A 12,048-nucleotide genomic window follows, 5' to 3' on the forward strand; every position below is an offset into this window, starting at 1 on the left:
AGTTGGAGGTGTTCGGAAATGGTAGGACATTTCAAAAGTTAAAGTCGACAATGATCCGGTGCATCAATTTTATCGTTACAGATTTTCTTTCCCCATGAGGCATAGAGTATTCAACAACGATAATGCAGTCCGTAAAATTCATCATTCATCTCTGTCTGGAAAGCTAATTCGCAAGGCGTGGTATTCTAGATATGTCAAAACTAAGCTAGCGGCACGTGTTTGCATTGTTAGAAAAATACCCGTACTCTACATACACTGTTTCTAATCCTTTGCTACAGTTGGTTTAATCCCCATGCTTCCACAGCACGAATAGTCGGAAATGTTTTTGATTATCCATAATAAAATAAAAGAAGTAACAAAGCTTAAATTTATTGTTAAAGGTCTAATGAATACATCAAACTGCGGTCGAATTCATTTATTATTTGCACATGACCTCTGTATATTTGATAAATTATTCCTAAATACATTGAAACATATGTATTTATAATGAAATATCATGCAATGGGCTGTGTAAACTATAAACTATAATTTCTATCAAATAGCTGCTTTTATGTTAACAGGGCTTTGAGACTCAGTTAAGTTGGTTCTAGATTTTTGCCATCGTATGTAGGACATTGGGTTACAAGAACAAATGCGAATTACGAAGAACTCCGTATTAGAGATAAGGATATTTTAGTTCAAGTATACCTTTACACAGAAATCCGTATGTGAATATACTAAAACCTCTGTGTTTATTGTAAAAATCTAGTTTTAAATATATGTATATCTAGTTAAAAAATATGTATATGTATACTTATGCATGTGTATATACATATATACACATACATGTACATAAATAATTGCCAAGAAATTAGAAACACTCACAACTTGTCGCAAATAGAGTAAAACGTAAGGTTAATAATATACAAATTACACAAGCGCACCATAAAACGTGGCAAGGGTAATCCTAGTGCAGTGATTGTATAAACTGAAGAAATATACATTTACATATACATGATATAAATTAATAGTCTAGAAAAGAGTATTTAGAGAGCTTATCTAATTCCGATCTTGTCACAATAGATCATTAGCATAATCAATATACGGTTAAAGCTGTATTAGCTACATTCACTATTAGAGATAATATTTTTTATCCATTTTTATAGTTATTTAATTTCTTGTACAACAATTTTTCAAATTTCACCGCAAAATGCCCAACGAGTTCTCGTAGTGCAAATACGAGTCCAATTACCTTACAGATGGCATTACATTGATTTTTGCCTTCTCGCGTCGAGTTATAAATACAGAGAACTCTCAATGAGAGCCCATTTCTATAAGATTTATTGTAGTGCTATATTCGTAGCTGTACCTGTTATTCTATATTATATACTGTCCTAAATTTTAAACACACAGCACAACAATGGCTGAAAGCACAATGGCAAGAAGAGAGGAGCAATTCGCATCCCAATAAATCTTTTCTTCTTTATACGTAGCACAGCGATGTCACGTCGGAGGATATGTACTAGTGGATCACTAGGTGAGGCACAGAACTGAAACATAATTATGTTGAAAATCTTCAACATCTCTTACAGAAAGTAAGTACGTTGGCAGACCTTATATACCAACAATGAATATTCATAGATGGTATATTCATAAATACTTGCAAAAGTGAATTGAAATAATTTATTGTAAACATGACAAATTTGAAAACTTGTAGACGAAATATAATTACAATTGTCATTAAATATTATCAAACTGTTTTACTCACCGTGCACAAATCCTCGTTCACCTTGTTCTCCTCGTCTTCCTCGTCCTCCGCCTTGTCCATCTCCGACCACCTCCAACAACCACTGATAACCACCTCGGGTTATACCTTAAATAGTAATAAATATTTTCAGTATAAGAACACATCTTAAATATTGTGTAAGGATTAATATAATTAAATAATTGATAGTAGAATAAAATTCAGTAGCTATAAATGTGCTAGTGAAGTCTAAACTTCACTAGCACATTTATAGCTACTGAATTTGTGCTTGCGCGAAAAATGAATTGAAATATTTTATTGTAAACATGACAAGTTTGAAATATTTTAGATGAAATATAATTACAATTGCCATCAAATATTATAAAAGTGTTTTACTCACCGAGCACAAATCCTCGTCCTCCTCGTCCACCTTGTTTTCCTCATCTTTCTCGTCCTCCTCCTCGTCCACCTCCGACCACCGCCAACCGCCCCAAACAACCACTAATAACCACCAATAACCACCTCAGGTTATACCTTGAATAGTAATAAATATTTTTAGTATAAGAACTCAGCAAAAATATTATGTAAGGATTAATAGAATTAATTATCCGATTAATAATGTAATAAGTTTTATTAGCGCATTTATAGCTACTGAATATGTGCTTGCGCGAAAAATGAATTGAAATACTTTGTTTTAACATGACAAGTTTAAAAAATTTTAGATCAAATATAATTACAATTACCAGTCAAGGACCTGGACAGCCACAACTACGGAGCGCTTTTCTTGGACGTCAAAATCCACCAGGTGAAGGACCTGGATAGCCAGAACTACGGAAAATTAGTCCTGAAGGTCATAAGTCACTAGATCAGGGACCTGGACAGCCAGAACTACGGAGCGCTCATTCTGGAAGTCGAATTTCCCCAGGTAGCGGACCTGGAGCACAGAAGCTACGGAGCGCTTGTCTTGGAAGTCAAGTTCCACCAGGTAGCGGACCCGGAGCGCAGGATCGAGGAGGTAGAGAACCCGGTACTCGAAATCTGCGGAGCGCGATTCTCATCCGTCCGCTCTACTGCACGGCTGTTTCCAGACTGAGGAATTCTGCTAGCCGATTTCAAATCGATTACGTCAAGTGAAAAAAAAGTTTGGGTGACGTCACTTTCTGAACATCCGACATCCAAACTTTGGTTTCGAACTTTAATACTATGTATGATGATGTATGATGTACGATGTATGATGTATGATGTATGATGATATGATATGATGTATAATGATTTTAGTTTTCACATTTCATATAAGAAATACGCACTTTATCTCTCCTGCCGATTCCAGACTCAAGCGGCCAGGCCCTTCGATAGTCAGTCGTTGACTGAAGATATATCCATCAGTTAACGGGTCAGCTAATAACGCTGTCGTTCTGCGACAGTTGGACGATGAAAAATTACATTAAATTACATCCATATGAGGATCCCGGCTTGACGTTCAAAGCGCACTTCCCCTCCATGGAGGCTAGGCTAGGAGGTGTCACGAGGACGCTGGCGAAGCTGATGCCAAACGTGAGAGGGCCATCCGAATCCAGGCGTAGGCTATATGCTGAAATGCTATTCCCGGCGATAATGTACGGCGCTCCGGTGTGGGGGGATGTGGCGAGGTCCTCAAAGTAAATTCAGCAGGTGATTACGAGGTGCCAGAGAGGGATATGCGCTAGAGTGGTTGCGGCATATCGCACGGCCTCCTTTGTGGCCGCTTCGATACTGGCCAGGACCCCGCCACTATATCTATTGGCTGATGCGTACGAGCGCACATTTCGTAGAGTGCGCGAACTGCGGTCGACCAGGACGTGGTTCCCGAGCATGGTCAAGGCGATTAGGGAGGAGGAACTACCCATAGCCCGCGAGCAATGGAGGGTGCACCTCGGAAGTGCGGGGCTTCCCAACCGAAAGGCTAAGATTATCCATTCTATCGAACTGGACGGGATGGTTCGACAGGGCACACGGGAGCATGACCTTCCGTGTGACCCAAGTCCTGCCAGGCCACGGGTACTTTGCGGTTTTCCTCGGTGGCGGGACGAGACACCGGCCGGCATCAGCCCCGTCCTTTGGGTCGGCGCCGTGGGTCAGTGGTGGAGTGGAGGGGAGGGGTGCAGGGCAACATGGAATCTGGTGCAAGGATAGGAACGTGAGACGCTAGGTGATAGGTTGACGATAGGGTCGTCCCGGCCATGCCCCTCTTCTTCTTCTTCTTCTTCTTCTTCTGCCTCTCTCTTCTCGGCCCCCGGCCCGAGGGACGGCGGATGGGACGGTCGAGCCGAATCCATCTTCCCCCGGACTCGCACGGGCAGGGTGCTCAATAACTCGAACACGGGGCACCGAGTGGCGGTCTCCATACGCTTGGCAGCTCCGCTAAGCGGAGCTCTCGTCGTAGTGGTAACCGAAGACGTCCCACCAGCGGGCAGGGTCGTCCTTCGTGAAAGGACGCTGAGCATAGGATGTAGCGGTGAGGGCCGGGAGGCGCAACTCCCGAATAGGAGTTAGAGTAAGGTCCGCGCATAGGCACGAAGGAGCTGGGGGGGATCCCTGAGGTTATGCCTCGCGCGGTTCCGGGGAATCCCCCCTACTCATACCAAAGTGGTCGCTGGTTATTTAGTGGGTGCGAGTCCCACACTACCCTGAAGCTTCTTGCGCGAAGCTCCAGGGTGTGCATAAGGCATTTTTACCAGCGATATCAAAAAAAAAGGGGGGTTAGCCTTACTTTTTTCTTCATTTTTGGGGCCGAAAATTTTTGGTCTCAGATTCGATCTGCATCACCGTTTCCTGACTAATTGGATCCCGAGGAACTCAGTAAACGCAGTGAAAAGTACCTAGAACCAACAGCAGAGGATTGATGAATAAATTTCTTCGTTTTTCGGCTGTAACTTTTTATAGGTTGCTCACAGCGTGTTGGGACTGCGCCCAATCGATTTCTCTCGCAAAATTACGTCGGAATAGTGCATCAAAGAATTTATTCCAGCACTTGTCAAAATCGCAAAAATTTTCGCCGGAAATGCAAAGCGATTAGCCTTACTTTTTTGTCTATTTTTGGTCTCAGATTCGAAAAGAGCGTAGGACCAACAGCAGACGAATGACAAAGCAAAAACCAACAGCAGAAAAATCGCAAAAATAATGTTTCGTTTTTGCTGTAACTTTTGAGTCGTTGCTCGCCGCTTATTCGGACTGCGTGCAATTGATCCCTGTCGCAAAACGACATCGTCATAGAGCATCAAAAAGTGATCACAGCAATATTAAGAAACCCCAAAATCTTCACGAAAGATTCAATGGGGTTATACATTTACCCGCACCCAAATCTAACGTTCTTCGATATGGAACCGCTATTAATGATACGAGTAAACTGAAACTCTTCTTAACTGATACCACTGAACAAGGGATTTCCGTTCACAACGGACTGTCCAAAATTGTGAGGACGCACAATTTACACGTCAATATATTCTGAATAGCGTACACCTTTCAATAACTGACAATAATTTCAGCCTGAAAGATGTCCGGTGTTGGGAAGTTTCACTGCAACTGAATAGTTCAAAAAGAATTACATTTTTCTCATTTTCCTGCCAACCAACAGGAATATCCGAAGTATTGCACACACTCGAATGATCCAGTCAATACTGATTTCAGCACCCCTTTTTCACGTCGCATATTATAATGACGTCAATCATACAACAAATGTACGAGATCGAGTATAGTAAGTTTCATGATCTTCTTCACGCATAACTAAGTAATATACCATTTTCTAAGTGTACAGGTTATTTTGTGAAACATAAAATTTGTTTTTACAATCCGAGTCGAAATAGAGGAGTAAAATAAGTAAATGACTTTCACAATAATCCACTATCGCATACACAAGTTCATCGTATAATCAACTCTAAATAAAATTAACGAAAGCTACGGTGTAATTTCTGTTATTACGTACAAAATTTTGTGACCGCCGAAGTATACATCCTTGAAATATTATGAGTTTCAACAGGCTTCGTCGTCAAAATACATAGAAGGCTTACACGAGGTGATAGAAAAATATGAAAACACACACACACCACACATAAATTAAACATCCAATTATAGTGGAACATTTCAGAATCCAGTGAGCTCAGCAAAGGTCGAGTCCATGTCGTCGCAGATGTATTTGTATTTATCCTTTTCCTTGTGCAAATTGTCTGTGTAGAGAAAAACGATTTTTTACTCATATTTGCAGGACATGTTCCACGATCAAAAAACTATTCTATTAAAGATGCTTATTCTGTCAATTAGGATCATCATGAAACTGACCTTCACGTATATCCATTTCCATCAAGAAAGCTCTGACAGTTTTTTCTGCTGCTATAGCTCGTTTCTCAGCTTCCTTTAATTTCACCTTCAAAGTCTTTAGCTGACTCTTAAATTCTTCCACCCGTTGATTCGCCTGTCACCCAAAACATATTCATCAACATTTTTGCATCATTCTACATCTTTCATAAACTCTCGGTATAATCTCATTGACACTGAGATAGCTAAGAAATTACCTTTTCTTCGGAAACCTCCAACGACTTCAAAATATTCCCCACGATGAAAAGTTCGTCTTCCCGCTCCGCTATCTTTCTATGGAGATTAGAAAAATATTCAGATTCTAAAAAAGTAAAAAATCAAATTCAAAATATTGGGTCGGTACTGACGCTTCGCTTGATTTAACCCTGTGCTCGGCAGCTTCCAATTCATCTTCGACCAGGGCTAACTTTTTTGAAATATCATCTGATTTGGCATCGGCATCCTCTGCAATCAATCTAGCTTCTTTAAGTTGAGTTGTCAAATGATCCATACGTTCTTCGTCTAGCTTGTTTCTGTTTTCCAGTACCTTGCAGATTCTACGGAAAAATTGCGGAATTTTTGTATATTTGACCGAGGAAATAACCATATCTAGTCCAATAACCATGTTGAAATTTTTCTTCAAATGATCTTTAATCCAGGAACCATACTAACCTTTTGGCATCATCCGCTGTTTCAGTCGCCTGCGTCAATTTTACCTGAGCTATCAGTCTTCGTTCTTCCGTCTTTTCCAGGTCCATCATACATTGCTGCATTTTTCGATTAAGGATTGCCAATTCCGATTGAGTCTGAAATTAAATAGACACTCGCCTGGATGAATTTAATAGGGGTATCTTCGAATTCTAATGGTGAACTGTGAATATGTGCCTCGACTTTTGGACACATTAATTGTTTAGCCCAACAATGAAGGAATCAATTAAACTAACCAAGATAAATGCCTTCTCCGTTTCCTCAAGGTCTGCGTTAGACTTTGCCAGCTGCGCCGTGCTGATCTCGTAATCGTGCTCCATCTGAAGAAGTTTTTTAGCCAGATCCCGTACTTCATCGCGAAGTTTTTCCTCTCTACGATTCGCTTCTTTTACTTTTTGCTCACACGTGTCAGCTTTGTCCATTGCTAAGTCTTTCTCTACCTTCAAAGTTTGCAACCTCTTCTTGATTGCATTCATCACGAATTGTGAGTTATTTTCGGCTATCGAATACAGTAGAGGATGGTGTTCGTCTTCGAAAATAAAACAATACATATATTACAGGCACGGTTCAATACATATTAATTATCGAGTTTTGTACAGCTGTAATTACTATAAATAAAAAATTTTGCAGAACTTTAAAATTTTTTAACTTGTGGTAGTTATAAACTAACCGAACCCAAGTAAATTGCTTTTGTTGCCTTTTGTTTCCGTGATTTTCGATACCACACATAAGGGAGAAATATAATATTATTTAATCAAATTCTGAAGAAACCTTTTATTCAAATGATCAAGACGACAACGAACGGGTTACTGCACTCGCTGACCAAAACGAACGATGCTTTATAGAGTACCACAAATGCAAAAGGAAAAAGAAGATCGGTGCTTTACTTAGACAACAAAGAGATTCTTAGACTTCTTCAAGCGCTTTGTCACGCACATTTTGCCTGCGTAGAAAATGTTTCTTATTTAGACAGACTCTCAAGACGGCACAATATGATTGAATATGTTTCGAATTTTCTGAAATGCTATAGCTAGGTACTTATACTACCGCAATTCTACCAAATTAATCCATTGTAGTTTTCGTATCTAGACCGTAAAACACGGTTTTACACCCCGAGTGGTCGGCGTGATCAGACAAGGGTGTAAATCCGTAAATCGTTACGCTCTTGATACGAAAAATCATTTACATCTCAGAAAATTCACCATTGTTGAGAAATTGATAAATTGTATTCCGTTGTTCAAATGTATAATAATCAACTATTGCAAGATTCCATTTCTTCAGTGATCAACACCAATCCATAATAATGAATTTTCAATTTCCGATTTAGCATCGTGATGTAACAAGATTTTCCGTTTCATACGGCCAGCTTCAATTCTACAGTCCATTTGCTCATCAATACAGTTGCGTGTCTTGACTGTACTCATAACCACATCCGTCATATTCGTTTGTACGTGGTTAGAGTGTTGTAACTAAAAAAAGTCGTGGAGAAACTTCTACAATGGTTCCTGAACAGGCAGTGAATTCATAACATACTTATCTAAGCTAATTAACAAAAATAATATACTAATGGTACTATAACTTTACCCACCAGTAATGAATATGCGTCTGATGCAGTTGAACTCACAAGTGCGGTGGCAACGAATTTGCGCAGAGCCCATAAAGTAACTACATATTCGATGTACTTTATCATAATTAATTTATAATAATACAAATGGGGATATCACGCATTGTACTCAGTAACAATAAGTAAAATACCGGACGATATGTGAGAAAATTATTAAAAATATTTTCCTTCCGTAGATTAGCAAATAAATTTGCAAAAGAGTCAAATTATATATTTACTTTTATTTAGATTCGATGATTTTTAAGTGTGTATATATATTATACATCTATATATTTAATATAATCAATAATAATACACAAAAAAAAATAATTTGAAGATGTTGAAGGTTCTGTTTCGTGTAGCCGAGGGATCGTATTGCTGAAAAATAAACAAAATTGTGGAGTATCGCTATTCGGTTGAGTAACACCTTTTCTTAATGAAAATAGCTTGACATTAACGTTGACATTAAGTAATCAAACGCACAGCAGTAAGCATAGTAGTTGCATTCTTCATGAATGAATTAACTACTAAATAAAGCATAGCTGTTGGTTACTTTTAAAACTGAAACCCCGATGTAGGTGATATTCTGCAGCGAAGCCAATGATAGCGAAATCGTCAAGCGATAAAAAAAATACAAGATGTATTTAAGCAGGCGTAGGCATTGCGTTGCGTGTTGCCTCATAGAAAATAAAAATAAACGTGATATATGGAGAGAAAAAATTAATATCCTGTCATCTCGGCGAAAGTTGAGTCTAAGTCGTCACAGATGGCTTTGAACTTTTCCTTCTCTCCTCTCAGTTCGTCTGGAATGCAGAAATTCGATTACTGAATATCGCTGTGTACCGATCGTTTGAAAACTCATCATCCAAATTTTCGCATACACGCGATTCCCAATATCGGAATACGGAAATTCTTTTGCGAAGATTTAACAAAACATTCCGGAAAATACCTTCTTTCATTTCAACATCCTTCAACAACATTTTTACGGTACGTTCTGCACCGATCGCCCGCTTCTCAGTTCCCTTAAACTTTGCCTTCAGTTGCTTCAACTGTATTTTCAATTCCTCCACTCTTTGATTGGCCTGAAATATTTTTCATTCGTCAACTTGGAGATTCCCGAACACAGGGTCGCAAAACTCGTACGATTGTCTGATCAGTGAACGCAAAATACATATATCGGTATGACGTACCTTCTCTTCAGAGACCTCGAGCGACTTTACTATGTTTTGTACAATGAACAGCTCATCTTCTCTCTCTACAATTTTTCTACGGCAGAAACGTTGAAATTAAATCTGACAATTCATGCTGATTGAATAAACTATAAATATTAATTTTTCTATCAGAGTGTCGGAATGCTTCAAAATCAATACTAACGCTTCGCTAGTCTTGACTCTCTCCTCGGCGGCTTCCAATTCTTCCTCAACAAACTGCAGTTTCTTTGAAATCTCGTCGGATTTTTGGTCCGCATCTTCAGCCAGTAGTCGCGCATCTTTTAACTCTGCCGTCAACTTCTCCATGCGCTCTTCGTCCAGCCGACTCCTGTCCTCCAATACTTTGCACATTCTGTAAGAAAATGGAAAGGCCAATAAGTGAAGCTGAATCCCCGCACATTTTGAACTTTATTACTTTGTATCTACAAACCGGAAACCAAGAATTACCTACCGTTTGGCATCATCCGCTAATTCGGTTGCCCGCGTCAATTTTATCTGGGCTGTCAAACGCGTTTCCTCTCTTTTGTGAAGATCCTGTTCAATCTGCTGGACCCTCCTTGTCAATCCGGACAGGTCCTGCTCCGCCTTTTAATACAGCAAAATTTCATTTAAAAAAAGTACAATCCTAATTCTGTACACGTGAAAAGAAGTACTCAACTTGGTACCACGCAGTTGGATTTATACAGAATTTATGTAGATGTACTTACCTTCGAAAAGGATTTTTCGCACTGCTCCAGGGCCTTGGTAGATTGCTCAAGGTTGGCTTTGCTGATAGTGTAATCACGCTCTAGCTGTGCAAGACGCTTGCCCAGGTCTCGGACCTCGTCGTTTGTTTTTTCGGCACGTAGATTTTCCGCCTTTGCCTTGTTCTCGTTAGTTTCCACCTTTTCACTAGCGGCCTCCATCTCCAGCTTCAGAGCTGCAATCTTCTTCTTGATCGCGTCCATTGTGGTGCCTGCTTTCTAATCTCTTAGCGTTTACGGAAATTGATACCAGCGTTGTTCCTCTGACGCTGGAAATGTTACTTGACTTATTTCCAGAGTCGGTATTTTTCAACTTTGCCGGTATAAAATAGTCTCGAGCCTAGGATATGTTGAAACACGTCTAAAGGTGCGGTAATCACTTGCCCAGGATAATATTGCCGTTTGTTGGAAACGATACTATTGAAATATTATATAATACACTTTGGCGGAAAAATGAATAGCCAATGAACAGAAATCGGAGTTTCAACACATTCGTTATTATTTCCATTAACCCGATTTTACGGAAGACCCTAAGTTGAGATCGAAGCTATCTTTGGTATCTATAAAGAAGCCGGAAAAGGTTTTTTGAAAAGATGCGATTTTGTGACAAACTTACTTTTTGCGAGGAGCTGGACCTCAATGGAGAATTCAACACACCCGGATGCCTTCCGATGCTAAGCTAAAATAAAACTAAACGATACGAAGATGCAGCAACGGCATAAGGCTCCTCGGGCGATCCAAACCAATCCGATCCAATTCTATAATTGCTATGCGTCTTGGCTGTGATCCCGATTTCCTCTGGGCTCGTTGCCGGTCAACCCTCGTCGCTGCACTAAAGAACCGAAATGCGATCTCCACCTCCCCATTCTATTTTAGGCCAAAGGAATCTTAGTACTCTTTAAACACGATGTCGAATCTCATTGTAAACAGCGACAAATGGTTTGGAATCGAAATAAGAACTGAGATAAGATATTACCGAGAGTATACATATATGTCCTACCTTATATAGCAATATGTACGGAAAGTTAACGTTCAAGATCGCTCGCATCGCATTTATCCCACCAGTACCACATGTTCGATCTACGTGCATCTCAATATTAACGCTAAAGAAAGACTAATTTTGGGAATATGTCAATTACACAAATAATACCCAGCTTTTGCATTCAACGGTCTATTATGTGATACGTAGTATATAGCTCCGTATTTACACTTAAGCAGATATAATTTACTGTTAGGTACAATGTTTCTTACGGGATGGCGTATTACGTATCTCATAATATTATCGTTGAATTGTATTCTATGTAAGTAAAATTATTTATTCACAAAGCTGTCAATATTCGAGATGTTATTTACTGAGTTATCTGTGAATTACGTTTGTTGTATTCCAAGTTGTTGTGATAACGATTTTCTGTTATTCCTGAGTTGAACTTACTATCACTACTTACGTTTTTTCTTTAAGATCTTTTCGTTACCTTTCAAGTGAAAGTTTAGGCTTATAAAGTGGTATAAAAGATTTTAATAAATCACGTGTTTGTGACACCTCATATCACTAATCACCGCAGAATTCACTTTATAATAAATTGTAAGTTTATTCTAGTAATTGATCATCATGTTTTACTTTAAATCCATACCATCATGTATTGACAAACACAAAAGCTACAAACAAAGAATGATCAGCATCCAAATTCTCCGAAACAAGTATCAAGAGAAAGAAGAAAAACTGCACAACCT

The 12,048-nt window shown here is 39.2% G+C and overlaps 2 protein-coding genes and 1 long non-coding RNA gene across 3 annotated transcripts; all 3 read right to left on the reverse strand.

Annotated features, from left to right (window-relative positions):
- Window positions 1-433: 433 nt before the first annotated feature.
- Window positions 434-2,818, reverse strand: LOC138191099 (uncharacterized). The gene is made up of 4 exons (XR_011177390.1): window positions 2,467-2,818; window positions 2,124-2,257; window positions 1,748-1,852; window positions 434-1,529 (listed from the first exon to the last, which is right to left on the reverse strand). It is a non-coding gene; the product is annotated as an uncharacterized lncRNA (long non-coding RNA).
- A 2,886-nt stretch (window positions 2,819-5,704) lies between these two features.
- Window positions 5,705-7,563, reverse strand: LOC124222059 (tropomyosin-2). The gene is made up of 7 exons (XM_046632639.2): window positions 7,532-7,563; window positions 6,997-7,289; window positions 6,725-6,858; window positions 6,421-6,609; window positions 6,271-6,346; window positions 6,038-6,170; window positions 5,705-5,925 (listed from the first exon to the last, which is right to left on the reverse strand). Exons 2-7 carry the CDS (start codon window positions 7,234-7,236, stop codon window positions 5,843-5,845), a joined length of 855 nt encoding a protein of 284 aa, XP_046488595.1. The 5' UTR covers window positions 7,237-7,289; window positions 7,532-7,563; the 3' UTR covers window positions 5,705-5,842.
- A 1,063-nt stretch (window positions 7,564-8,626) lies between these two features.
- Window positions 8,627-11,122, reverse strand: LOC124222058 (tropomyosin-2). Its single transcript, XM_046632638.2, has 7 exons — window positions 10,934-11,122; window positions 10,282-10,586; window positions 10,026-10,159; window positions 9,738-9,926; window positions 9,554-9,629; window positions 9,313-9,445; window positions 8,627-9,166 (listed from the first exon to the last, which is right to left on the reverse strand). Exons 2-7 carry the CDS (start codon window positions 10,519-10,521, stop codon window positions 9,084-9,086), a joined length of 855 nt encoding a protein of 284 aa, XP_046488594.1. The 5' UTR covers window positions 10,522-10,586; window positions 10,934-11,122; the 3' UTR covers window positions 8,627-9,083.
- Between the last annotated feature and the right edge of the window lie 926 nt (window positions 11,123-12,048).

The sequence above is a fragment of the Neodiprion pinetum genome, chromosome 6, assembly GCF_021155775.2.
Source record: "Neodiprion pinetum isolate iyNeoPine1 chromosome 6, iyNeoPine1.2, whole genome shotgun sequence".
NCBI lineage: Eukaryota > Metazoa > Arthropoda > Insecta > Hymenoptera > Diprionidae > Neodiprion > Neodiprion pinetum.

What these genes read in the sequence shown, in the direction of transcription:
- LOC124222059 (XM_046632639.2), bottom strand. Translation starts at nt 7,236, where the DNA reads ATGAATGCAATCAAGAAGAGGTTGCAAACTTTGAAGGTAGAGAAAGAC. An exon ending in CGGAGAAGGCATTTATCTTG is followed by an intron (nt 6,859 to 6,996) that starts GTTAGTTTAATT and finishes ATTTAATTTCAG; the next exon opens with ACTCAATCGGAATTGGCAAT. An exon ending in ACAGCGGATGATGCCAAAAG is followed by an intron (nt 6,610 to 6,724) that starts GTTAGTATGGTT and finishes ATTTTTCCGTAG; the next exon opens with AATCTGCAAGGTACTGGAAA.
- LOC124222058 (XM_046632638.2), bottom strand. Translation starts at nt 10,521, where the DNA reads ATGGACGCGATCAAGAAGAAGATTGCAGCTCTGAAGCTGGAGATGGAG. An exon ending in GCGAAAAATCCTTTTCGAAG is followed by an intron (nt 10,160 to 10,281) that starts GTAAGTACATCT and finishes CTGTATTAAAAG; the next exon opens with GCGGAGCAGGACCTGTCCGG. An exon ending in GGATGTTGAAATGAAAGAAG is followed by an intron (nt 9,167 to 9,312) that starts GTATTTTCCGGA and finishes TCTGCATTCCAG; the next exon opens with ACGAACTGAGAGGAGAGAAG.